The sequence below is a fragment of the Platichthys flesus genome, chromosome 24, assembly GCF_949316205.1.
Source record: "Platichthys flesus chromosome 24, fPlaFle2.1, whole genome shotgun sequence".
Lineage (NCBI taxonomy): Eukaryota > Metazoa > Chordata > Actinopteri > Pleuronectiformes > Pleuronectidae > Platichthys > Platichthys flesus.
The window spans coordinates 2,775,219-2,800,993 of record NC_084968.1 but is presented as its reverse complement, the minus strand read 5'-3'; the positions used below and the strand labels follow the sequence as shown (position 1 = coordinate 2,800,993).

General features: G+C 40.9%; 1 protein-coding gene across 3 annotated transcripts in view; it reads left to right on the top strand.

Moving 5' to 3' along the window:
* Window positions 1-25,775, top strand: part of sorcs2 (sortilin-related VPS10 domain containing receptor 2) — a 270,183-nt gene that overhangs the window by 233,402 nt on the left and 11,006 nt on the right. For all 3 annotated transcript variants that reach the window (XM_062384316.1, XM_062384315.1, XM_062384314.1), the window contains exons 9-14: window positions 8,656-8,835; window positions 13,045-13,191; window positions 15,568-15,670; window positions 17,165-17,241; window positions 17,448-17,539; window positions 22,832-22,939. In XM_062384316.1, the coding sequence (XP_062240300.1) occupies window positions 8,656-8,835; window positions 13,045-13,191; window positions 15,568-15,670; window positions 17,165-17,241; window positions 17,448-17,539; window positions 22,832-22,939 (707 nt within the window). The remainder of the gene's footprint in view (window positions 1-8,655; window positions 8,836-13,044; window positions 13,192-15,567; window positions 15,671-17,164; window positions 17,242-17,447; window positions 17,540-22,831; window positions 22,940-25,775) is intronic.

The following is a 25,775-nucleotide window of genomic DNA, read 5'->3' as shown; positions in this document are numbered from 1 at the left end:
TAATAAGTCAATACATGCAATTGAGGGCGAGACCGATTTTCCCTCACTTCAGGGATTTAAACCTACGACTCCACAGCCCCATCACCACTATGTTCCACTTTTACATTGGTGTCAGATGCGTTCAATATTAAATATTCACCACTAAGCATCGATCCAGTTGCATCCTGTGTCACTGATGATAAACAAGCTCTAGTCCAAAAGGAGACAGGACAGGAACCTTTGCTGTCAGCGCCGATGACACAGGGGGCAGCTTTAGTGCGGCACCAGCCTGAGTGCTATTGAATGGTGCTGATTGAATGCCGAGCCCTGAGGAGATATCTCATGTATTTTTCAGCTTTATACTAAGGAAAGAAAACGTTTAAGACGATCACTGGCATTGACACTCTGTCAGAAAGGACAGCGTGGAGGGTTTTACACTAACACCCACACACATTCACACACACACACACACACACACACACACACACACACACACACACTCCAGGAAATGTATAGAATTACTCTTGTTTGACTTCAGCCCACCACTTAGACATCATGTGCCTTTATTGCTTGACTACCTCAGCAACCATACTCAGTGATCCTTAAGGAAGGTGAAAGGATTTGAATTACACACGCACATACACACACACACACACACACACACTTGCACTGCTTTCAACAAGTAGAGAAAATAGAATCAATTGATTAGGTGTGGCAGGAAGCCTTTGATAAATCAATTTCTGTATGAGCGCGTGTGTGTGTGTGTGTGCGCGCGCATGTGTGTGTGTTTAGTTAAAGTACGCCCGAGTTGCTCCCTCCCTCTGTCATGTCTCCCTCTCCCTCTACACGTGTCCTCTTACTTGGGTGAGCAGATAGGTCACAGGTTTTGAAGCTTTTAAGTGAGGCGACACACAAGGGGGAGGAGAGGAGAGGGTGGTGGGAGGTAAGGGAGAAATAAAGAGGAAAATGGGGATGTAGCAAGAGACAGGAGGGAGGAGCGGAAGGGAGGAAAGTGTATGTGTGTGTATGTGTGTGGGTGAGGAAGGGAGTGTTTCCATGTTTTTCCACTTTGAATAATTGAAAGGCTCTAGGATGAAAAATGCAGAGGCCATCAGAGAGAGCAGTTTGGCTCTGTCCTGTGAGACCTGACCCGAGTTATGGATTAAACACACACACACACACGCACACACACACACTGCTTTCTGGGCTGTGAAATCACAGGTAATAATTGTTCCTTTTTGCTCTGTTTCCATCCTCTCCCTTGCTGTCTATCACCCTGTTTTTAATCACCTTTCTGTTTAACACTTTGTTTAACTGAGAGGGATTGTGCAACCACAGTGCACAGGCAGCTCCAGTGGACCAGATAGGTTGGTTTGGTAAGGAACACAAAAGAAAGGGAACTCCAGGGTCACTGGGATATTGCCATGAAGCTCAAATCATATATTAATCGTAACCTTAATGAATTCGACACTGACCCAGACTGAATCTCTTAAGGGCAACACACACCTTCATCAAAAACCTAATTTTGCTACCCACTTGACTGAATCAGGCATCTGCCCCAGATTTAAAAAGGATTCATGGGAATCCACTTACAACCTATTTCCCATTTCCTAGGAAATGTATAACAGTAAACTGGGACATTTAATAATTGCGCATGTCAACCACATTTAGGCTGATACGTAAAATATTTTTAGGTTTCCCTATTTCCTGTCTTGTTCCCACCACTACTGATCAGAAGAGGAACTGACACGACTTCTGCAGAGTCATTTGACCAAGAAGAATACTGATGGTATTCTTTCCCACTGAAGACATAAGTTCGATGTTACTGTTTTTATTTTATTTTTTTTCAGTTTGTGGTTTGCAGAGAACTTCAATCACAACATGATGGGTTTAAAAGTGAAAACCCGCTAAAGCATACAAGATAACTGGATTCTTACTTTATCCAAAACGCTTACCTATATGAAAAATTCACTGGTCAATGTGTCACCACATGATGGATTCACATTCAACATGAGGGTGAAATGCACCAAAAGAGAGAATCTCGACATTCCTCATATAGCTACAGTGAAATTCAAGCTGCATGTGAAGTTCAACCCCCACCAATACATTATTTCAAGGTTCGACTGGAAATGTATGTACAAGATGATTTGAAAATGAATGGACATTGAGTGAAGGGGTTGAGATGGATATGCGTATCCTAGGTTGACCTGGGAGATACGATAGATCGGATCATTGGAAAAATGGTTAAAATCAAGGACAAGGACATTTTCGTACGTGCTTATTATTCCGAAGAGGACATATTGCATCTTTAAGACGATGCCCTTCAGAAAGCTCCATGCAGCCAGATGCCAGTCGAGTATTTCTGAAAGGTAAAATGTGTGGGCCAACTCTATCAAAGACCTCTTTACTAAATTCAGTGTGAATAATGTCCAAGGGGCATGATGAGGATTTTAATATGATTAATGGGATCTGTTGAGTGTGGAGGGAAATGAGCCCGATGCTACTGAGAGAGGGTGAGCACTCTGAAGAGGCTATTATGTGACGGATGACTGCCAGGGGAAATCTGGCATCAGATGTTCTCCTTTTTTTTTTCTTCTAAATTAAATGAGCAAGACGTTCCTCAAACTATTCCGTCCAAGTTTGTGTAATGATGGAGTCTAATCTATTAAAAAGAAGGCTGGAATGACTACACTGTTAGTGAGCTTCCAGCAGTAAAGTATCAGAAGTGCTATAAGTAAGGGCCTTTTTAAAATCCCCTTCTTATGTCAAGAGAGTATTACAGTTTTAGTTTATGGTTTGAAACAGTCTCATATTGATGGGCATAAGAATTAGGGAGAAGATGGATGCACAGGTAGCAGCTCCACAGCTGGAGCCAGGCTTTGAGTCACAAACCCTAAATCCGACAATAAAAGGTGTCAAAACATGTGCTTTTCTACTTGGTTCAGGGCTCACCTGATCTAGCATTAACTATAAGATTTATCAAAGAGGAACGTTTTAACTTTAAACTTAAATATAGAGATGGTGTCTGACTCCTGAATTCAGAGAGGAGGAGAGGAGCCACGTACCTGAAGGCTCTACCTCCTGTTCTACTCGTTTAGACCTGTATTCATGGCATGCAGAGAACTATTAGGACAATACTTTAATATTGGGTTTGGGATGATTGGGTTTGATTGTTAAGGGCTTTGTGTGTGAGGAGCAGGATTTGGCAAGTTGGCTTTTATATTTATATAGCACATGTCAATTGAAGAAACTAAATGTGCTTCAAATTGAATAAAGAATCAATTTGAAATATTATATGTATATATACATAGAATCAGATTTCGAGGTGTATACTTAAATACCAAATACAATAATATTATAACATGAAGCATTCATCAAATGCACCACAAAACCAATGAGACATACTGTACAACATTGCATCAGAATCTCATTCATACTAACGCACAGAATCAAAGACAGAATCAAAAAGCAGCTGAGCAGGAAACAGACCAAATGCAGAAAATCTGGCAAATGCCTGAAAGGGGAGAATGTTTTGAGTTTGCTTTTGAAAGTCAGCACTCCTGTGACTGAGTCAACAGGAGGCTTGTAAATGTTCAGAAGTAGTGAGATGGTTCATGTGGAAGACCGTTAATGCATCATGGTGGGGTGATGATGAAGCCGACAGGGCCTGGAGATACAACCAGTTCAGTGGTCGTGGGACTTTTTAATTCTTGGTGCTTGCGGGCAAGGCTTCCTCTCAGTATGGGCAGAGCTGTTATCAGCTGCTCACAGTCTCACAACAAAGTGAGACTTTTGGGAAATAACAGTAAGCAAAGTCCCCAGTCCTCTGCTTCCATGAAATCCATTTCACGTGCATAAATCTCCATTATTATTGGAAGCTTATGTTTTGTTTGCATTCTAAAAGATTTCATTTTCTGCCTACACGGGACTGATCGTGAACTGCTACTCTGCATCTTAAAGCCATTCCCCATGTTCACTTGGAATGTAAGCATTGGTCGTTAATTGGAATCCACAGAACCATTCCTCATGAATAACTGTAATTATCACATGCTGCATATCCACCTAATCTCATCACGTTGTGTTTACCAACAGTAACTGGGTGGATGATGCCAATTAGAACACAGACAAGATCAGGAATCATTCCTTATTACTGCACTTACCTATTTAGTGTAAAAGTTGTAATGTCAACCTGTTCTCCTTGAAAATACAACAACACACTGCAAATTTGTTTTAGTTGAGAAATGTGATTGATACTTGGATTATAGCTTCTGGTTCTTTTTCTGTCTTGGCCTGGGTACAAGGTGGCAGACGTTAAATTGGTATTTCTGTTAAATGGTACAAAAGTTTAAATTTCCTGTCATCTGCTTCAAGTCAATGTTGTTGTTTTTTTGGTAGATTCAGTTGCTGAAAAACAACTATAAAAACCGTAACTATGCTTTAGATTGTCACAGGATATTGCAATACCAGATATTAAAGGAGAACAGATGAAAATTGAATGCTCTGCAGTAGCAGTAGGGCTTGGCGATATGACTTCAAATCAATATCACGATTATTTCAAACTAAAACCTTGATTACGATTAACTGCGCCTCATCCTGCTCATTACTCAGTGTCAGTCAACAAGCGGCTCTGCTTCTCTGCTGTTTTCTGATCACTAACACGGAGAACCAATCGATGAGGTCCGGTCACTTTAACCCTGAGGTCCTGGCTCTGTGCATCACATTATGTCTTGTCTTGTTGTTTGTGAACTGCATGCATGCGAAATGTTAAAGTGTTTTTTAACGTATTTAAATATGTGTCTCCTTTAAAGCAAATCAAACAAGCACAAAGTAAACGTCAAGTCCTCTACGTGTTCTAATAACTTCTGATTAATGTAGGTGTTTATTGTTGAGGTTTACAGTGAGCACGTAAGCGTAATTTATAATGCTACAAACGTCTGTTTTGATTTGGTTCGTTGCCCAGCCCTAAGAAGCAGTTTGACTGAAAGTAGGTGTAACACTTTATGGCAAAATAAATCTCAAATAACAGTAAAGGTGGATGTTATACTGTAGGCTTGCACAGTTTAAGGGTAAGCTTACTGTGAGCCTATAGAGTGTAAATTGAGCTTTAGCCCTCCCCACCATGATTTCTGTCCCGCTTACCTCTCTAGTGGTATTAGCACCATGCTGAGTGCGGGTCAAGGGAGGGGAAGTTTGAAATCGCTGAGTGTAGGTGGTTCTTTCTTGCAGCTTCTGGGACCCAGGGTCTCAGATTTTTCCCTCTCAGCAGTCGGCCTCGTTTCTGGGGTGACTGCGGCCCTGCTTGCCCTGACAGAGATGGATGGAAGGTGGTTCTCTCAGAGGGCACTCAGTGATGCAAAACCAATACGGGGCAAGCTGGTAGAGATGTCCTTCTATGTCAAGTCAGGATTTCAGCCTGAGAGTAAAGGAGAATGCACTTGAAGCCAAGCAGGTGGCATTTTCGCACAACAGACACACAGCTTGTCGTGCCAGTCACTGATATTCCCACGACCATTTGTCTTCTCCTTGCCCTCATCATGCTATGTTTAGCCCCGTTAGCTATGGCAGAATGTAGAAGCTTTTTATCAAATTCCACCAACTCCAGTAATGGATCAGAAAATACAAGTTGCAGAAGTTTAGGCAACATTTGCACAGAAGTTCTTTGTTGACTCCAGTTAACTCAAGGCTCATTACAGTACAGTTTTGACCATTCACCCATTCCCACACATTCATACATAGCTTCATACAGTGCAGGTGCAGCATGTTCTCTATCACACATCACATTTACATTGTTGGCTTAGCCTTCAGAGGCCATTTGGGGTTCAGTATCTTGCCCAAGGACACTACGGCAGGTGGAATGGGGGAGGCTGAGATTGAACCGCTGACATTCTGGTTAGTGGACGACCACCTCAACCTGCTGAGCCATTGCTGCCACAAACAGTGGGACTATAGCTCTGTCCGACTTTAAACTTATTTTTAACCATTCCTACTATTATAATACCCTATGTAAATGTATACCTTCTACAAGTGATGGTGAAAGAGATACTTAATTTAGAACTTTTCTGCAGTTTCCAGGCTCTTGCAACAATGACAAAAATAAATGCTCCCTTTTTGAAGTTTCTTTACAGCTCTACTTCACTGTAGTTACACACTCTAACATCTCTGAATGTTCTAAATGTCACAACTTACAAAAGCAACTTCTTTGAATCGATTCCCTCTTCTCATTTCAGACAAATCCGCCCAGTTAAGCCAGTTTTTTTCTATGTCTTCTTGCTGAGTGCGTACAAAAGCTTCTTTCGACTGCCCTTCATCATAATCCTCTTCAGTATTAGGGCTCAAATATTTCAAACTGAGACGAAGAACGTGTTGCTTGACTGGCGTGTTGGATCTTAAAATTTCTGGCACAAACTTAAGGCTTAGGAGTGAGCACTTCACAGGTAAAGACATAGACTTTGAAGAATTGTAAATGAAATTGTTTATAACAGATTTATATTCACAACTTTCCTCTTAAATCTCCCCTTCCTGCTGTTCTAGTAATTCAATACAAATACAAAAAGGATTGTAATAAGGCTATAAAGCAAATATCAAGGAACAACGATTAATAGGAGCTGTTAAACCTAAACATAACATCTAATTTCACTCTGTGTATCCATATTGTTTTACCTTCCAGGACAAAATATCCACAAAAAAAATCCAAATCCATTTCTATTGCAAAAGATACACGTTATAAACTATATGCAGCCTCAGTCACCCTGTGCCCTGCTTGTCCACCAAATGTATAATTTCGATACTTCATATAGACATACGCTATATCTTCTGTAGTGTGGGATAATGGTTTTAGCCACCCTGGTGGGTGGAGGGCTTACTGAATGTTAAAAGGCAACAGGAGCTAAAGTTTGCACACCTCAGGGTGCCAGCTCCTCCTCCAGCTTCAAGTTGCTGCCTGAGCCGAGCGCAATGCTCTCAAATTGATTGGTAAACCTTATTTATAATCAGAGGTGAGTGGAAGGGAGAAAAAAAGAAATGGGAGATGCAGCCAATCAGAAATAATTCTAACAACACATAAAGGCTGTTCTCTGCATGGAACAGAGTGTCATGTTTTATTTTCTTTCCTAATGAGGTTGACTGTTTGTTAGAAAGGAGAGATTGTGTGCTTTTGGGGACAAACATTTGCTCGGCTTTAATGAGGGAGAAACTGGAGGGCTGAGATCAAAGGCCAGGTTTAGGATGATTTTAACAACCTTTAAATGTACATTACGATTTGGAATTACTCCTTGTAGTCTAATAACATCATCTAATGTCTTACTATAAACACGATTTGTCATTAATCATCCTGCTGCCTCTCTGCTGACATCTCAGGAGGCAGCACCTGTTAGCATTCATTGCCTTCCACTCATTTGTGGTCAAATCAATGCTTGACTTGACCCTTCTTTCCATCCTCTACACCAAAATTAGTGAGTATACCCAGGTCCTGGTTCTTCCCCCATTATCACCCTCATATTCAAAGTTACCGATGTATCTTGCCCAGTGTTGCATCTTGCACGATAGTAGGAAAAATCACTGTTGTCTTCCGTTGTTCCCAAGATGTAAAAAACAGCAAATACGCAAACGGTCATGGTTATTTACACACCAACCCTGTTCGGCAAACGTGATAGAGTTGCAGCATCAGCATCTACACTGCCAAAATAATAAGAATAAGAAAAATAAATTAGCACCTTGTTTCAACTACAGAGTAATTTGACCCAGGAGTGAATGTTGACTGTATCTCCACACAGCAGATATTTATGGGTGTTACTGACCAGGGGCTTAACAGATATTTGGGCTGAAAGATCAACCAGGCTGTGTTCCAGTCATGAGCAGATTTTGGTTCCTCTCCTCTTTCCTCTTTTTGGCGTAATTGTCGACCGGTTGCAAAGAGAGATAAACAGTGCATTTATAAATATTAGGAGTGCACAGCTCTTAGTGCTCTCGAGCCAGAACATAAACCTGAGTGTAATTGATCCCTAGTGTTGGCATATCAATAATCAGCAACAAACCTTCTAGGGCATTAACCCTGTGCTGTGATGGCTTTATCTTAAAATGTGTTAATGTAATCACTAAAAGAGAAAGTGCTGAGTTGCTCTTTGTGCCAACGTTACAGTCTTTCATGAGCTATGAATCCATTTGCATTGGAGGCTCACAGGCTTTGAAACGAACACATAACCAGCTTCCTTAGCTGCCAAAAGCAGTTTTTCAGTGGGTGAAGTGCTCTCTTATCTCCCTGTGTTTCTGTGACGCTCTGTATTTATTGGATTATGTTCTCAGGCTTTCAGTGACTTGCTGTCAAACTTTGTGACTTTTCCGCTGCTTTCACTGGTTTATCTACTGCTCCCCATGCCTCATTCATTTTCCTTTTCCTTTTTCCTATTTAATCTTCTTCTTCTTGCCATTTTGTTTACTGCTTTACACTCCACCTATATATTTTCTTATTTTATAAGTCTAACTGGTTTTTGTTATTCATATTATTTATATTTAAGGATTTTCCCCAAAGTCTGATGCTTGTCTAATCAGCTTTATAATTAAATGTTTTCTCCCCTTCAATCTCAGCACCAATGATTCAGAAAATACTGACGTTTCCTTTCTTTTCCCCACTTCTCCTTATCCTCTCTCTCTCTCTCATCCCTCCACCTCTGCCTCCAGGATGTTCAGATAGTGAGTACGGACGAGAACCAGGTCTTCCTCGCCCTCCAGGAGTGGTACCAGTCAGACACCTATAATCTGTACCAGTCGGACCCCCAGGGTGTCTACTACTCCATCGTGCTGGAAAATGTTCGCAGCACCAAGCAGCCGGAGGAGAACGTCCTCATCGACATCCTGGAGGTGAGATTGAATGAAAGAGGCCCTCATACACTTTAAATAAAAATGATATTCATGAATTGTAAAGGAACTTTTAAATGACATTCACATTCTGCAGGTTGTAATTAGTTGGTGCTGTGAACACAGCTGAGTCCTAATGTAAGCTCTTTCTCCTCCGGGACTCTTTACCTCCAGACTCTGTTAGTCTGAGTCCCGAGCAGCCAATCAGCAACGAGCACTTGACGTAACGACACCGTGAAAAAGGACAATTTAATCATGCTTAAAGGATAAAGCTGGCAACGTCCTTTAATTTCCTTATTGTCAACACATCCCATTAGAGAACCAAAACCAACAGTGTGCTACTTAGTCACCTTTATGGCACTCAGTCCTAAACCCATTTGTTCCTACTAAGGATGTTAATCTTTGCACCACAAATAAAATAAAAAGATTAATGAATCCCTAAATCAGGTGGTCACTGACGTTTTTACGACACATTACTCAAACAGTGCAATTGTTTGACGAGCAGTGACGGACTTACACTGGAGGCTATTTGAATTTGTAGGCAGAGGACAGTTTTAAGAGAGGGAAAATAAACTTGATAGGTCACTTTGAACTGTCCACACACAATGCCTGTGAGATAGATTCTTTGTTGTTGTGGGTCATTTGTCGTTGATTGATTATTTAATAATGTCTTACATAGTGGTAGCTAATAGACAAAGTAGTAGTTTCTATCAATGCAGGAAAGTAATGTTTGATGCCGATTGCACTTAAGACCACAGGGGAATTCAAAGCATTTTAGTTTTCACCCTGAGCTATCTCATCACTTTGCTGCGTCCTAATGTTGGCATACAATTCGACACATTGTTGGCTTTATGTTTGTCTTCTTGTCCTCAGTAGCACTGAAAAGAGGTAGCTATCTTTCAGTAAACTCTTCTATTTCAGTCACAGCGGGACATCACCCCCAATCCGTAATAGAAGCACTAGTCAGCTTTTCTAGCCTATTTGGGGAATCCAGAAACTTGAATGGCATATGTTATCCCCTCCTTTGATTTATGGGTCAGTCCCTCACTCTCCTACCAGTGGGTTAATCAAGGGAAACCTCCATAGGGAAGTATCTGGGCGCCATCTCAATCAGATACCAGAACAACCTCAACTGGCTCTTGACATGGAGTGTGGATTCCACTCTGACCCCTCTCAGAACTCATCTCACCAACCAGAGTCTTGTTGTTTCTGTGAGAAACCAAAGCTTAAAGTGGATGTGTGAATTGAAATGTACACCTCCTGCCAGTCTCAAGCTCCATCTTACATCTACTCATAAGCAAGACTACACAGCGTACAAAAGAAGAAACACTTGTAGGGTTCAAGTCATATGTTTTGTTAGATTCAGGCTACATCCACACTACTAAGTTTTAGTTTGAAAATGCATCGACTCTGCTATGGAAATGCCTGATGTCCACACTGCACTGGTGGATTTAGAGCCTTTGAAATGCTGCTGACCCTGTTTAAGTTTTAAAACTGTGGGGCTGAATTTTAGTCTGGACGAGCAGAAATGTTAAGTTGAATTGTTTGCCAACAATGATGTAGACAGTGTCTAAGCAGGACTTAGATACCACAGTTCCACTGTCCTTCTACTACTGCCCGAATTCTGATTCCAAATGACATCACCAACGCAATATGGCAGCTACGAATGTAGGATATTTTGGCCTCTTGAAAATTGCAATTACTTTATGGTGCAGTAGTTTGACAAAAACCTTATACAGTTAAAGAGTAGACATAATGAGAAGGTGTTGAAAAAATGTGAAGATGCTTGCTTCCTCCACCTAAATGGATATTAAGTCAATTTAGTCAGTAATTGATTCATGAAACCAATGTTATATGAAGACGTTTGTTCAAGGACTCAGAAGTGTGGTTGGGGATAAGCCTGAACTCGAAACGACTGTGTCCCTTTCCCTTAATCTGGGTGTTCTGGCGGTCAAGCTATTCAGTGCTGTGGCAAGGTCTCTAGATAAATGGTCACCAAGGAGAGGCGAGGGACCATAAGGCAAAGGCCCTCAATGCAGAATTCAATTCTTCCTCTCTCATCACTCACTTGGGCTGCAGAGAGAGTTAGAGAAACGGACATACATAGGATGGATATACATGTGGAGGGCTATTTGGAGCGCATGTATGACACATTGCAAAACCATTGTTCCTACGATGGCAGGTTTACATACATTAAACAACCTACACTGACTGAGGATAAAAAGATAGATCGCTGTGAACATTGTGCATCATTTCAAACATCGAACTAAGTAGCTTTATATGATACCATGGATGTAACCGGGTGTAATGAGTGTGACATTAAGCAACATAGGTGAACATAGGTAATTGTGTTTTGGGTGCCAAACAATGCATGAGATTCTGAAATAATAAAAAATTCGTAAATGTCAATACGACCATTTTAACATTGGTTTACATGTTCCTCTTTAATCAGACATGCACTGGTCTTCAAGTGATACAAATCAAATGGAAATTCATTGAAATTCGTCATTGTGCAAGCTGAAAATATTCTCTTCTCTCACTTGGAGAAAAAAGTGGCAAAGCGTCATTCTGTTGCAGCTCTACACTTAAGGATGGATAAAGGCTCGAGGCAAAAAAATGAAAGGAGGAGAAGCAGAAGTGCAGAAAGAAAGGAGAGAAGCCAGAAGTCCAGAGAGAATACAAGCAGGCTTATGTGCCTTGATTTAAACAATTACTTTCTTTCACTCCATAAACATCAGTGCCACATAATAGAAAGCAAATGGAGCTTGGGGAGTCTGCGGATGGAGCCATGTCTGACAAGCTGTCTGGCTCTGTTTAAATGGCTCTCTGTGCTGTCTTCATCATCGTCTCCGTGTTTAATGTTTCAGCTTCAGAGGCTGTAGCTAGCAGCCTCGCAGCCACAGAAACCATGCAGTATGTACGGATTTCAGTGGCCCTGCACATTCTGTGTCAGTGGTTTGCCTGCAGCCTCAAGTAAACGCATTGCCTGCAACGCATTGCACCATTGGTAATCAGGTTTCACCCACCGATGACAGTTAAAGAGCAGGCTCTCTTATGTTCTGGTTGATATTCTAAATCTAGCTCTTTAGTTCAAGGTAAAGTTACAGCCCAGTTGCATCAGTTTTATATTTGGGCTCTTTGTGAGACGTCTGCCAGGAAACAGCTTCATCACATTTCTTTTTTCATTTTATTTTGAGCTTATATCGAGGAAAATACATGATCCCAGTTTCTGAATTACAGTCAGACTATGTGACATTTGAAAGAAGAAAATTATTTTCTTGAAATCACATAAGCAGTAAAATAAGCAATATGTCACTTGCTCAAGTACATGCTTTTCGGTTATCTATCCATCGGCACATCCATCCTATGAACAAGATATCGAAAAAAAACCTTAAGGAAATTTCTTCACATTTGCTACAAAAATTATCTTGGACATAAGGATTAACTGATTATAATTTGGAGGTCAAAGGTCAAGGTCACAGTGGTTTCGCAAAGCATGTTCTTTTGATATCTCAAGACTGACTCAAGTGAATTTCTACTTTTAATTAGTTGTCAAATTTTGATCAATTGTTGCTTGCTCTCAAAGATTAACTGATAGATTTCAGTGGTCAATGGTACAGGTTAGTGTCACTTTATATGAATCTGGAGAAAAATGTATGTAGACAGAAACTGCAGTGGTTTGAGGATGCATACAACTGAAGGTAGGTTTTTCTAGTTTGCTGTGAGCACTTGCTCACGGTGGCCAATGTTAGTGAATAGAGGCTATGTACCTTTTATGAGAAGGTAAGTTCAATGGCGCTGTGTAAGAAAGTTGATGCATTACAAGCTGCACTGATGATGTGAAAGGGTTGAACATACGTGGGCATGATCAAAAAATAAAAGATTTGTTTTGCCAGTTTGAATCAGAGAGACGGGAGAGAAGTCTTTCGCTGAGAAACAGGTCTCGCACAAAATAGATTCTCACCTGGTCTGTCCGTCTAAAAAATGTCATTTCAGTGTCAGAACATTGTGGCTTGTGAGAAAACATAATTTTTAAAGTGGCACCTTGGGACCTGCTGCTCCACCTGAATGGCCTTACCTCCAGACTGATGCTGTACTTATTTGATAATTTACCACGATATTAAAACTCTGCCTTGTCGCCGCAGTGGGCACTGTTCAGTCAATACTTTGTGAGATTTGCCCTTGCTGATGTAAGTTCTAATTTTTTCCTAGGTGCGTGGAATCAAAGGAGTCTTTCTGGCCAATCAGAAGAGCAATGGCAAAGTGACGACCCTCATCACCTATAACAAAGGACGAAGCTGGGAACCCCTGGCCCCACCTACCACTGACATGAATGGAAAGCCGGTCAGCTGCAAAGCAGTAAGTGTCGAAACCTTCTCTGTTACCTCAATAAAACATATATAATACATTATGTCATCTTAAGTAGCACAGCGCCAACTCACACTTACATTTTCTTTACCACTAGCTCACTATACTACTTAGGTCACAATGTTGTATGTGCACACTGTGATGCAGCTGCCAGTCAAAATAGATAGAGTTGTTCACCATGTGGTTGGAACCAGGATTGTGAACCAGGAGACAGAGAAGGAAGGACGAGATGCAAGCTTGGCATTCAACTGCAGTCACCCACAGTCTGATATCTCCACATCACATCACACCTCACAGTCAGATATAGAGGAGATTGTGTGGGGGGGGGGTTGGGGGGTCTGATCCTTTATTGGAACCATCACTCCAGTCGGTTGAACGATTTAAAAGAAGACGTAGAGATCGGACTAGCTGCACAAGTGTGTTTGTGATTGCTACAAACATACACACACAAGCAGGCATTGATCTCTTATTCCCTTTAGCTTCATCTATACCTCAACATAATGACAGAAAAAAGAACGTCTATGCGGTTCGGAGAGGCGACTTCAGTTCAAACACTGCTATCCCACCCGTCACATGCCGACATCACAAATCAGAGGCAGGCAAAAGATTTGCTATCTAATGTGTCACTGTATCACGCTAACACTGTCAGCCGTATCCATTACCACGCCAGAGACTGGCTGAGAGTATTGACCTAATGAAGGAACAGCAGTAGTTCATCATAGTGTGTGAATAAGGTGTGGTGTGAGATAAATGCCTGCAATCTGCTTTTAATTTGATGCTGAAAAGCAACAGAATGAACTGTTTAGACTTCAAAAGCCAAGCGGGTATTCAGCGTTTCCCGTGAAGCGAGACGGCCGTGACTGTGAATACTCGAAGAGTGGAGTTGATTCTTGCCGCCAACCCTTGAGAAAAACACATTGGAACACATCAACACTCTTGTTGAATAGAGAGAGGTGAAGACAGGATGTACAGAAAGAGCACATTTCTGTGTGTTACAGGTGCAGCCTAGAATCAGGGTCTGCTTCAAGTATGCTTCTACGCAATATATTTCCTGTGTTTGAGTTGAACGCTGACATTTTCACTGTGGTGCAATGTCACTGTGGAAAAGGTTCAGCATTTACCAGAGCACACGAGTGTAATCTATTTAAGGTAAAAGTTAAAGATGTAAAATAATCGTTCCTGCGTCACGTTGGACCTCTTTACTTTAATATCCCCAACATCACATTCCTGGTTTATAATGCTAAGTGTTTATTGATGCTCTATAACCTCTCACGTGAAGACAAAATTTATGGAATAACAGCTGTTTTCTACTCATCTCATCCCATGACTGTCAACACAAGGAGTCAACAAATACATTAATACCTATTTCATACAAAATTAACAGGTGTATGCTCCTTTCTACCAATTATCACAAATATTGGTAAATACATACCAACTCCTAACACTGCCCACATGTGTGATTTTTATTATTGTATGATTTTTGCTATCAAAACTTTTGTGGGTGTGGCCAAATTTAATTGACCTAATGAGTTGGTAATAACCATTAGTCTAATGATTTCTCAAAGGCTAAATAACTCAAACCTAACTAATAGTTGGTGACAAAAATGTTGTACGTTTGCTTTTTTACTGCTTTTCATTGAGATGTAAGTTCCATTCCTGGATCAATAATGTCAAAATTTAAATAATAGAACTCTGCGATAGTTTGATTAATACGTCAGACAACTAGGCTGCAGATTTTCTCTTCAGTAAAATCAAATTCTGGTTCAAATTGATTTGCTTCACTGCAAATGAAGCCCGGCTAACTCTTTATATGTTGCATGCTCTTATAAGTTGGAAAGCTTAGCAGCAACAAGGAGATCAGCAGTGAATGAAGACAGCTCTGAAGAGAATGAAACAGATCCATGAACAGCAACACATTAAGAAGAAATCAGACACGAGGGAGTAGAACTAAACTCCAAACCACAGACGTTTAAACACAGACACATAAAAAACCTAATGACCAGCACAAAGTACAGCGCACATGTTGCGGGTCAGTGTCGGTGTGAGCAGCTCTGCCCCTGGCAAATATTTGCATTTGTGGATCTCATGACTGATTCTCTCATTTGAAATGAATTAGCTCCCATTAAATGTCTGATCAACAGAGCTGAGAGCCCCCACACCAAAGCTGTATTTGCAGTCAGATTATCAGGTATCTGTGTGGTAAGAGTCATCACACATGACGGAGCAGGTTCACTTCACCTTTCATCTTACTCAAGAGACCAAAGCTTCCTTCTTGCTTTATAGTGAAGATTCTCGAATGTCCACGCTGTGGATGAATGACGCTATGATCCTCACATCAGATTCTTTCTGTGTCTCTCCGCTCTGCAGCCCGAGTGTCAACTCCACCTGCACCTGCGCTGGGCCGACAACCCCTACGTGTCTGGGACAGTCCACACCAAAGACTCTGCTCCAGGTCTCATCATGGGAGCCGGTGAGTCTCCACTTTAAGCATTGTACTCATTTAAAAACTATTTGTTCCGTAGGCTGTGTATAAAGATGGACACCGTCCTGTTTCATTTTTTCACCGCAATTTCATTCTTCATCCCTTAACCTGGCATTTACTGGTTGGGAGAAATTTTAATGATTTGTTGCAAAATAAAATCAAAGAGCAGAAAAAACAAATCCACTCACACAGGGTTTTGAGGGAATGTAATACAGAATCTGGATCTGAAATCAATAAGTACCGTTCTCCAACTGAAAGACCACGCTCTTGAATAAAGATAGAAAAAGAACCTCCAATATACAGTAATTTCACATGGTAAAATAATGTATTTGAATGTACAAATTAAATCCAGACACAACCGTGGCCCTTTAATACTGCACGTATGTTTGTTTATTATATGTACAGTATATGCCCATGTGTCTTTGTGTGTCGGTTTGTGTTGATGTTTTCTGCTGTCGTCCTTATGATAAATCTCTGTTGTGTACAAACAGTCGGCATGGCTGAACTAAAAAGTGCCACAGAGAAAAACCTCCACTTACCCAGAGAGGAGCCTCAACGACACTATTCCTCGTTCCCTGCTGTAGGCCGAGCACTCAATCACACAGAGAGGTTCATTGAACCAAGTACAATTTTATTTATTGAATACTTCACTGTGTGTGTTTATGTGTGGACGTTTCACGTAGGAATCAAAAGAAAAAGAAAACAAACCCACAGGTCCTGAAAACGGAGAAAGAATAAGTAGGTTATCTGCCTGTGGTACAGTTCTGGAGCTCGTTTACGCAACCTAAAAAAAACACAGTGTTATAAAACTTTAATAACAGACATGAATTCGGAGAATGTCCACGCGGTGACGTCTGCACAGCCCCTACGGATAATGTCGGGAGATTATTCAGAGTTCAGTGCATGTCTGAAGCAGCTTATTTGATTAGTGGTTGGAATATTTCAAGTGAATGTGTTGTGCTGTGTGGGTAACATGTGAAAACGTATTGTTTTAAGCTAGGTCAGTGAGTATTAAGGTGAATTTTAGGAATGTTTCACGATCAGAACATTAGCGTTGAGTAAAATTTATGATTTAAGATTGACAGTATGATCAGTCAATAAACGATAAGTCAAACGTAATGATTAAGAGCATTAACTTTTTATTTTCTTAGACGTAGTCTGTCCTCCTCACATGATTCCCCATCTGTAATGTTTCACTTTCATGGCAGCCTTTGATCGGGCTCAGCAAACCTGTCTTTTCCACTATGTAATACATTTTTATTTATACGGTTCCCCAGGGCCCACTTCCTTCCATCTGGTAAATTGTTAAAAATCAAATGAAAGCATTAAAAAGGTTCTAAGGTTTAGTCCTCTGCCTATCTGACGTCCTCTTTATTGGATGTTTCACTGTCTAGTCTCCTCAGTCTCTGTGCTCTCTGTTGTTGATACCTCTTATGAGCCTTCCTGCCTGAGGGAACTTTCAATTCTCCATCTTGCCTTCAGGTAACCTTGGCTCCAAGTTAGTCGAATACAAGGAAGAGATGTACGTCACTTCAGACTGTGGGAAGACATGGAGACAGGTACATTATTCCCTCCCTCGAATCTTTATTTTATTTCTACCCTCTGTCCCTCCTCCTCCCTCTTCTCCTCTCCTTTACTAACTCTACTCAAAAAAGGTTTTCCTTTACCCAGGTTTTTCATTTTCAGCTTTTCATATTAAGGCAAACATAAGAAAATTATTGTTTTGTAACATTGTTTACAATTTACCCCCAATAATTCTGTGAAGGTGTTTGAAGAGGAGCATCACATCCTGTACATGGACCACGGTGGAGTCATTGTTGCCATCAAGGACACTTCTATTCCCCTCAAGATACTCAAGTAAGATCACTCATGTCCATTGAAATAACAGAGATTTTTAGCAGACGTTGTTACAGTGTTTCCCAAATAACTCACTCAATCTCTGACATTAGTGGGGGTGCACAAATATCACTCTCATGCACAATAGATCTGAGTGACATGTCCTCAGGTTAAAAAGTTAGATCATTTTGAATATTAAAGGAATTACACATCCCATAAGCCGTTGCAAAAGAAAGATCCCTTTCCAGTACTCTCCTTTTTAATTTAAAGCAAAGAAGATCAATCTTTTATGTATGTATGTAAAATTTCATACAGTGTAAGCTCTAGTGGCCTAGTGTAGTAATGTTAAGCGATCTGACTGTAGCCAATCGTAGTTGTGGTTAACATTTCCATGGTAACCGCAAGCTCCACCGATCAGAGATGTCCCTTTTACCCCTGAGGCTACTGGGTAGTGTATTTTTTCTCTAATTTCTAAATTGTGAACAAAACACATCGTTCCTCTAACGTAGTAATTATCATGTGGATAACATGATTTCACAATCCCAAAGCTTTTGATAAGTCTACCTTAGATGGTGAAAATAATATGGGTGATCATCAATATCCGATACCATCCAGCAATGGAGCAAAACACCAAAGTAGTGATCTCTGTTTTGAGTAGAGTATGCTTGTTTTATTATGAGAATAAATTAGAATATGGTGGGCCGCCGCAGTCTGGAAACACTATATTATATTACTGAATGTCTATTTAAATCATTGTTTTTGCCACAAATATCAGTGATTGGATGGATTTTATGCAGGTTATTTATTTCATCTGGAAGTGGATCTTCCATAAGTAGCCATTGAATCATACTTAAAGGGTTGGCTTCACCATAATAAAGACAGAACTTACCAATTCAGATTAGTTTTAGCCATTTTCAATATTTTCACAGTAGTGGAATGATCAGTCCCCCCCCCCCCCCCCCCCCAGTTTGGCACAATCATTTAAGATCACCCTCCTCTCTCCCGCAGCTCAAGCAGACAACTTCAATGTCAGTAAGATGTTATCTCATCGACCTTAATAAATAAAGATGAAATAATGAGAAAGCATAGATAAGGGAGTACTCAGAAAAGCATTTATCGCAGACCTAAATCAAATGACCTTTTCGATGGGTCCTCATCTGTCTCTCAGAGAAAGCTTGTGGAGTGTCGCCCTTCACATTTTTCTCTCCCTCATGCCTCAGGCTAAATCAATAACCCCAAAAGGCTGCAGCAATGCTGCGGAAAAACATCTCGGATAGAGCTGTGAAAGCACGAGAAAGTGTTTTGTAAGAAAGCTTAGTCGAGGAATGTGCAAAAAAAATGTTCACCACTCCATTACACAAAATTACTGTAATGTTATCACCTCATTAGTTGCTGAGATTTCCGGCTTTAAAACTCTTGTCTGTGTCTTTGTCCTAGACACAGAAACTCTCCGCTCGCTGGAGGTTCATGACCCCCATGATATTTCTCTCTCTCTCGGCGGCTTTGTTAATAGAGAGCGAGTGTTGTACGTGAGAGAAACACATTTCAGATGTGCATCGTTCTGAAGCCAAGAAGCTGATGATAGAGCAGCAATGTAACGCCAGTGTTTTGCTCATGTCTTGTTTTATATGCTTCTGTTTAGCTGGCTTACTTGACTCGACTGTGAAACATCATCTTCATGGTTTGGCGGCATCCTGTTACACCTCGTACTTTTGTAGAAGGTGATAAATAACATCATCGTTGGAGCTCCATCGTGTCTCCTTCAGATCTTTAAGAGATTATTTGGTTTTAAGTTTTAAGGCTTTAACCTCAGCAGAATTGGAAGTTGCCCTGGGGCCCCCCGCAGCTTGAGGGGCCAACAAAACCTCACTGAGTGGCACGTCTTTGTGGTTATTTCATTAGCCCTATGTTGGAAAACAAGAATATTCACAACTTGAATACATTATCTGGCATAATCGAGCTGTAGAACATGTCAATTTTCTGCATTAAAATGTCCAAACACAACACATATATTCAGTATTAACATTATCCCAAATATTACTAGCAATTTTCAAACCTAGAGGAAATCATTATTGAATTGGCTAAAGTTTGCTTAATTTCCACTTGCACATTCATAAACATAACAGACTTTTAATCTAGTTTTAAGAACCATTTTTACAATTGTACAATAGATGTTAGGGGTTTAAACTGTATATTCAAAGAATTTAAGTCAACTGGATAACTGGGTCTTAAGCCATCAGAGAAAAAGCTGAACATCAGGAGCCCCTCCCTTCCCTCGCTCCCCCTCATTAATTGGATTAGATTCCTGATTAAATGTCACATCGTCACACATACAATCTCACCAAATGCTGCATTTTGTTATTGTTCTGCTTGAGAGACCCACATTGGCAAAGTTTCTTAAATCAGTGTGTGCTTAATTAAATTGCTACACAGCAATCCAGGGGGTATCCAAGGGTTTAATGTATACGACACACAGAGAGGAGACGAATACTGGACCCCAACTGAATGATCCAACCATGATGTTCAGCATTTTTTAACTGCAACCACTGCTGGAAAAGTCACCAGTTTTAACATTGTGTGGCAACATAACAATTTATTTGTGTGTATACAGGACAAAAATAATTGTCGGCTGTAGTTGGCTTTATTGTATCGATACTGGTTTTACATCATTAAGAATCATTTTTAACTGAATCATATTAATTGATAGTGGACTTTGTGAATCAAAATTGAACAAAATTTATTTTCAATTTTTTCAGATCAGATTTAGAAAATCCTTATTAAAAGGGCTCAAGGCCTTGAACCAGGCCGACCACCAAAATAATATTGGAAACACAAACTTGGGCAAAGGTACAAGACTGTGTACATGATTATTTTAAGAGTGTTGGAACTACACATTCCATAAACCATTAGGAACAGTCATTGTCATTTTCTGTAATTACCCATACAATGTTGTAGTTTTAATCTTGTATGTATGTATATAGCAAAGGAAGTTGCTATCATATGGACTTGTAGCTTGTAGCTTCTACAGGGACATATAACATTGTTTCACAATCTCGTTTGTGTTACGTCTATACTGGACTGTCAAAATATTACGGTTGATAATCAAAATCTATCTCCTGAAAATGATTGGGAAATTGACGTCTGGAAACAGACTGTTGAACTCTATATCCAGTCCTAACCATGGGTGTTGTCAAAGCTTCAGCAGGGTTACATTTAAAAGCCACTACTACTCTTTTAGGAGAAGAACGCTTAATGTTTCCATGTGCCTGGGATATATCTCCCCGACAGTAAGAAGCAGAGGCAATAGAAGTATTAACGAGTTAGAAGGACAGAGAAAAAGATACACAGACAGATCTTGACCTGTCAAGATGAAAGAGAGCAGTTTGGAGGAGTCAGTACTTGTCTCTGTTAGGAACACTCACTGACCTAAAATGCTCCTTCAAGTCAAGCCGTCCGCAGTGAGACCCTTCAGAAAATCTCTATGCATCCTTGAAAGACTGGCTACTCTTCTTCAGTGCCTCTGACTCTCTGAAATAATTAAACTGTGCTCCCATGGGGCAGGATATCTCCAACTGTGTGCTTCAAAGCAATGCCTCGTTCACAGCCACTTGAAAATGTGAAAACTAGGAATTTACACGCACACACACACACACACTAACATACACTGACTCGGATTAGTTTAGATCGGTCCCCAGCTCCCCTCGTCAGCTCAGACTCAAACAAGGCATTCATATCACTTAATTATAAAAAGCTAGCAGTCTGAGAAATGAGATGCCACCGTAACACGCCGGCTGGACAGGATTGTGTTATGTACATTTCTGATTTATGATTAGCTCCACGAAGAAAAAGTCTTGTTTCAGGTTTCTTCACACCACTGGAATAAACGGATTAAATACGGGTGTGTGGCATGGTGCATAATTATAAGTTTGGGCCACTAATCTATTTGATTACAAGGTTATCGCTTCATCCATTTCTAATAATTCCTCGGGTATTAGCCAGAGGAAATGAGATATAATTGGATAGGTGACTGAGGAAATCGGCATGTGGAAGGCTGTAGATGTCCAGCTGATGACTTAAGGATTTAAAGCCCTGCTCAAGATACAAAAAATCTTATTTGATGTGATTTTAATCGGTATAGACACTTGAGGCCTCAATTTGCCTAAAATGGTCTGTATTTATGTAGAGCTTTTCTATATTCTTGATGACCACATTTACCAACCAAAGTCACAGATAGAATTCTGAAGGGGCTCCTGCAGTAAAAGGCACATAGGCATCCACTCCTATCGCCTCTTACCTCTAGGGGTCCCCCTGGGTCTCGGCCAGTGAAAGTCCAGAGCATGAATTGACTTCTGGGTTTCAGTCCTTCACGGTGTCTTTGTAGTCTTGACATGTTAGCTGGAAAACTGCAGTCAGTCTCTTATCGAAAGCTTCTTGAACTTGAAGTTGTATAACAAAACAGAAGAGCTTGAGAGAAATTCGAAACCTACCAAATTTCGCACCTGGCCAAAACAAAAACAGTGGGAGACAACACCCTCCTGATGCTGGCATCAGAAAGTAGATTCTAAAACAAAGTGAGAAGCCAACATGACAAACACTTTATTTGAAGCATGCTGAGGCCTTTACACAATGGAGACTTGAGGAGCACTGTATCTCCCCTCTGTTTCTGTGTAACTACATGTTTACCTGCTCATTATCACAGTGTAGCCCTTGTTAGCACATCATTACCACATGCAGTACGCAGTGAGAGCCACACGCTGCTTCCACATCGATCGCTCACCATCAGGCAGCCATATTTACTCAGCTCTGCTGCCACTGCACTTGGTAGATAACTCGCTCTGGAGATCTCAGATTCTTTATCTTTACAGTTGCACGGAAAATATGTTAAGTTTCGATTTCCAATTTGTCCAAGCAATAAAAAGCTGTTCTTGTTGTTGACCATCATTTTGGGCTTTTTCTTTCTTTTCAGAAAAAATGTAGGCATTGAAATCGGAAAAAGTCCAACTGATACCCAATCCTAATCTTATGGCGTTTACATTTATTTACATAACAAGCAGATTTACCACCAAAGATTGATATCATTCCATTGCAGTTTCATGTTCATTTTGAAGTCTCGCACTTGTAAAATATTATGAAAATGGAAAATTAATGAACATAAAAAATGTGTATAAGTAAATGTGTAACATTGGACAGCCGGAGGGATTTGGTGTTTTTTGCAATGTAGCATTGCTCAAAAAGACTGTTCTTTTAGGTAGAGATTCATCGATATCTGTATTTGAGTGTTGTTGATTGTGAACGCCTCCTCTTTATCCGCAGGTTCAGTATCGATGAAGGACACACGTGGACCGTACACAACTTCACCAGCACCTCTGTGTTCGTTGACGGACTCCTGAGCGAGCCAGGAGACGAGACCCTGGTTATGACGTGAGTGAAATCTTGATTGCAGAAGGAGATAATGTTTGATTACAGGGCTGCTGATGCAATAATACAATTAAAGTCTATGTCTTCAGTTGATTGAAAATTGATCGAAAAGCATCCAAATTAGAGCTTCAATCCAAGTTCAAGTTTAAATTATAATATACTGGGTGAAGAAGTCTCTGTGGAAGCAGAATCTTGGCAACTCCTACACGCCTATAGTTTAACCCAGCACCCACTCTCAGCTTGGTTCTTATGTTGTCGTAGAGGGACAGATGGGGCAGCCCTGCCTCGTGGAACACTACACTCAAGAAAGCTCAAGTTTCTCTCCCATCACAATAATTCCCTCTCAATCTGTTGGAGTTGGGGGCCCAATTTCAAGGCGTTAACACCAGCCACTCTCCCTCCTGATTTCCTGCAAAGCCGTCTTCTCTCTTCACCTCTTGAGGGTTTGATTGCCATTGCAGCAGAGGTTGATGGGAGAGCCAGCCTGTGCGTGCCCTCTGCCCTCCCTCCCTGTCTGGCTGTTCTCCTCTCGTGACATTTTATTTCTGTGGCTATGCTCTGGCTCACAGTGTCTGTTTGTTTCTCGCCTGAGCTCTTAGTCAGTCTCCACCAGGCTCAGACCAGTAAATTGGACTTGTACATTTTCTGTTATTAAAACTCAGATCTGACAGTTTCACACACTTTGATTACGACAAGTGCACTGCCCGTTTTAATCCTGCCTGTTTGAAATGGGCTGCTGGCCGCTTTCTTTCTGAAACTTGTCGCCTGCTTATTCAAAGTTTATTAATATTGAATGTAGTCTCTGTTCAAATCCAACAAATATTGCACAGTCGACCCGTTGGGCCTTAACAATATACAAGCCAAGTGGGAAGTGGATAATAATAAGCCACAAACAGAGATTTCTCAAATGATCAGATAGATGCTGGTTGTTAGATTGATTATATACTTAATAGAAATGAGCAAGAGTTGGCCCAGACAATTTCAATGAGCTCTGATCCTTAAAGTATGAATGCATCTGTTGTACAAATGGACATTTTTGAGTCACATGTGCAGCCCGGCTCATAGCGCTGTCATGTTGCCTGTCAGTTCAACATGGGCAGCTCCGGCTCAGGAGTAGAGCGTGTGGTCCACAAACAAGACAGTCACCCATTTCCTTTGATCCACATGCCGAAATGTCTTGGGCAAGAATCACAGAAGTGTGTGAGTGATGAATGATCGAGAAAGTGCTGCACTGTATAAAAGTTATGTGAATTGGTGATTGGCAAAAATACAGATTATTGACCATTTTAATCCAGTGAAAATATTGAAATTATACAATACTCGCAATGTATTACTAACATGAACCTTAAAAGAGACAGTAACTGCTGTAATCATTTCTCATCCACCATTTCATCCTCATCTTTTTTCTATTTTTGCAAAAGAGAGTGGGTTCCAAAGTTCAGGTTTCAGTTTATATCTCTTTCATGTTTCCTTCCAGAGCTGTGGCAGAGGATTATGGGCAGATAAATAAACATGCTTGTGACTACTGGGACAAAGATACCCACTCAGTTTGGGCTGAAGGCTTGTTTCAGCTTAATTTTTTGCCAAAAAAAAGAGCAGTAAGCTATTAACTTCAGAATTCAGTCTCGGCTCTAAAAAGAATCTAAACCTATCCTGAGTCGCTATCATTGTTGGCTTTGCTTTGAGCCACTCAGTATGTAGACGACCTGAAGTCTGAGGTTGTTGAAGTCTGAACATAGCCAGAGGAGCTGAGTTACAGATATTTGAATACTGCCACTTTACATAATAACAATCCTCTTGCTTCGGCCAAAATTCTGAGAATATTGGCAGAGTCAGGCCCCAAACTGTCGATCCAGGCCTCAAGCGATCAAATCTCGTGAGGTTCTGTCTTTACCCAATCTCTCCATCAGGAGGTTAGCTGGAGTGAGACTTGTCGCATCATCTCAGGAAGCCATGGATCTGAGATAAGGCCAGCTCCCAGCTGTAATCTGCTGAGAAGGGCAAAGAGATGATCACACACACACAAATACACACATATACAGTCTAACACAAGGGGGAGAGAGACTCTCCAACTCGTCTGCCATGTGTCAGACACACTGTCTGGCATGACACACACATAGTCACATATATATATAGGTACATAAATATATATATTGCCCATCTGGCTCCAGCGAGATAGGGTTGAACGCCTCAGAGGGGTGTTGAGGGCAGCTCATGTGTTGACAGATTAGCCAAGGTCTTTTTCCTCGCCACAGAGTTTCGATTTTGACTGCGCGGCCTTCCATCCCATAATGAAGTCTTTGAGCAGTGACTTAGCACCAAGGACAGGTAGGAGAGCAGGGATCGTCCGACGCTCATACTAATGACAGCTGGTCAAATGTCAGAGACGGGACAGACTCTCAATGTGCTTGTCCTGCATATGCTGCTGTGAGACCATTGCGTCAGATCGTTGTGCTGCTGACAAACCATTTCCCTCCTTGCACAATGTGCAGCATACCTTCAAAAAAGTGATATGTCTTCAAAGGACTCCCTGCATCTGAGTTCATTCAGCAGTGACGCTCTCCTGGCTTGCAAACACATTCTTGGAAATGTTTTCTCCTCCTCAGCTGTGTGTATTTTAATGAGAGGAACTAAAGGAGCAGCACTTTTCACAATGTTAACGAGTGTTGATTTATTTTCACTGAGCTGATTACAGTGTTGTTTGTCCACTAATAGAGCTCTTACAGCTCTGGAGTGGCTATTCAAAACTTAAAAAAAAAAACGTTACAAATGAACTAGAGCTGACACACACACACACACACAACGCAATAGAGTCGATGAATTTGCCAGAGCAAATCTA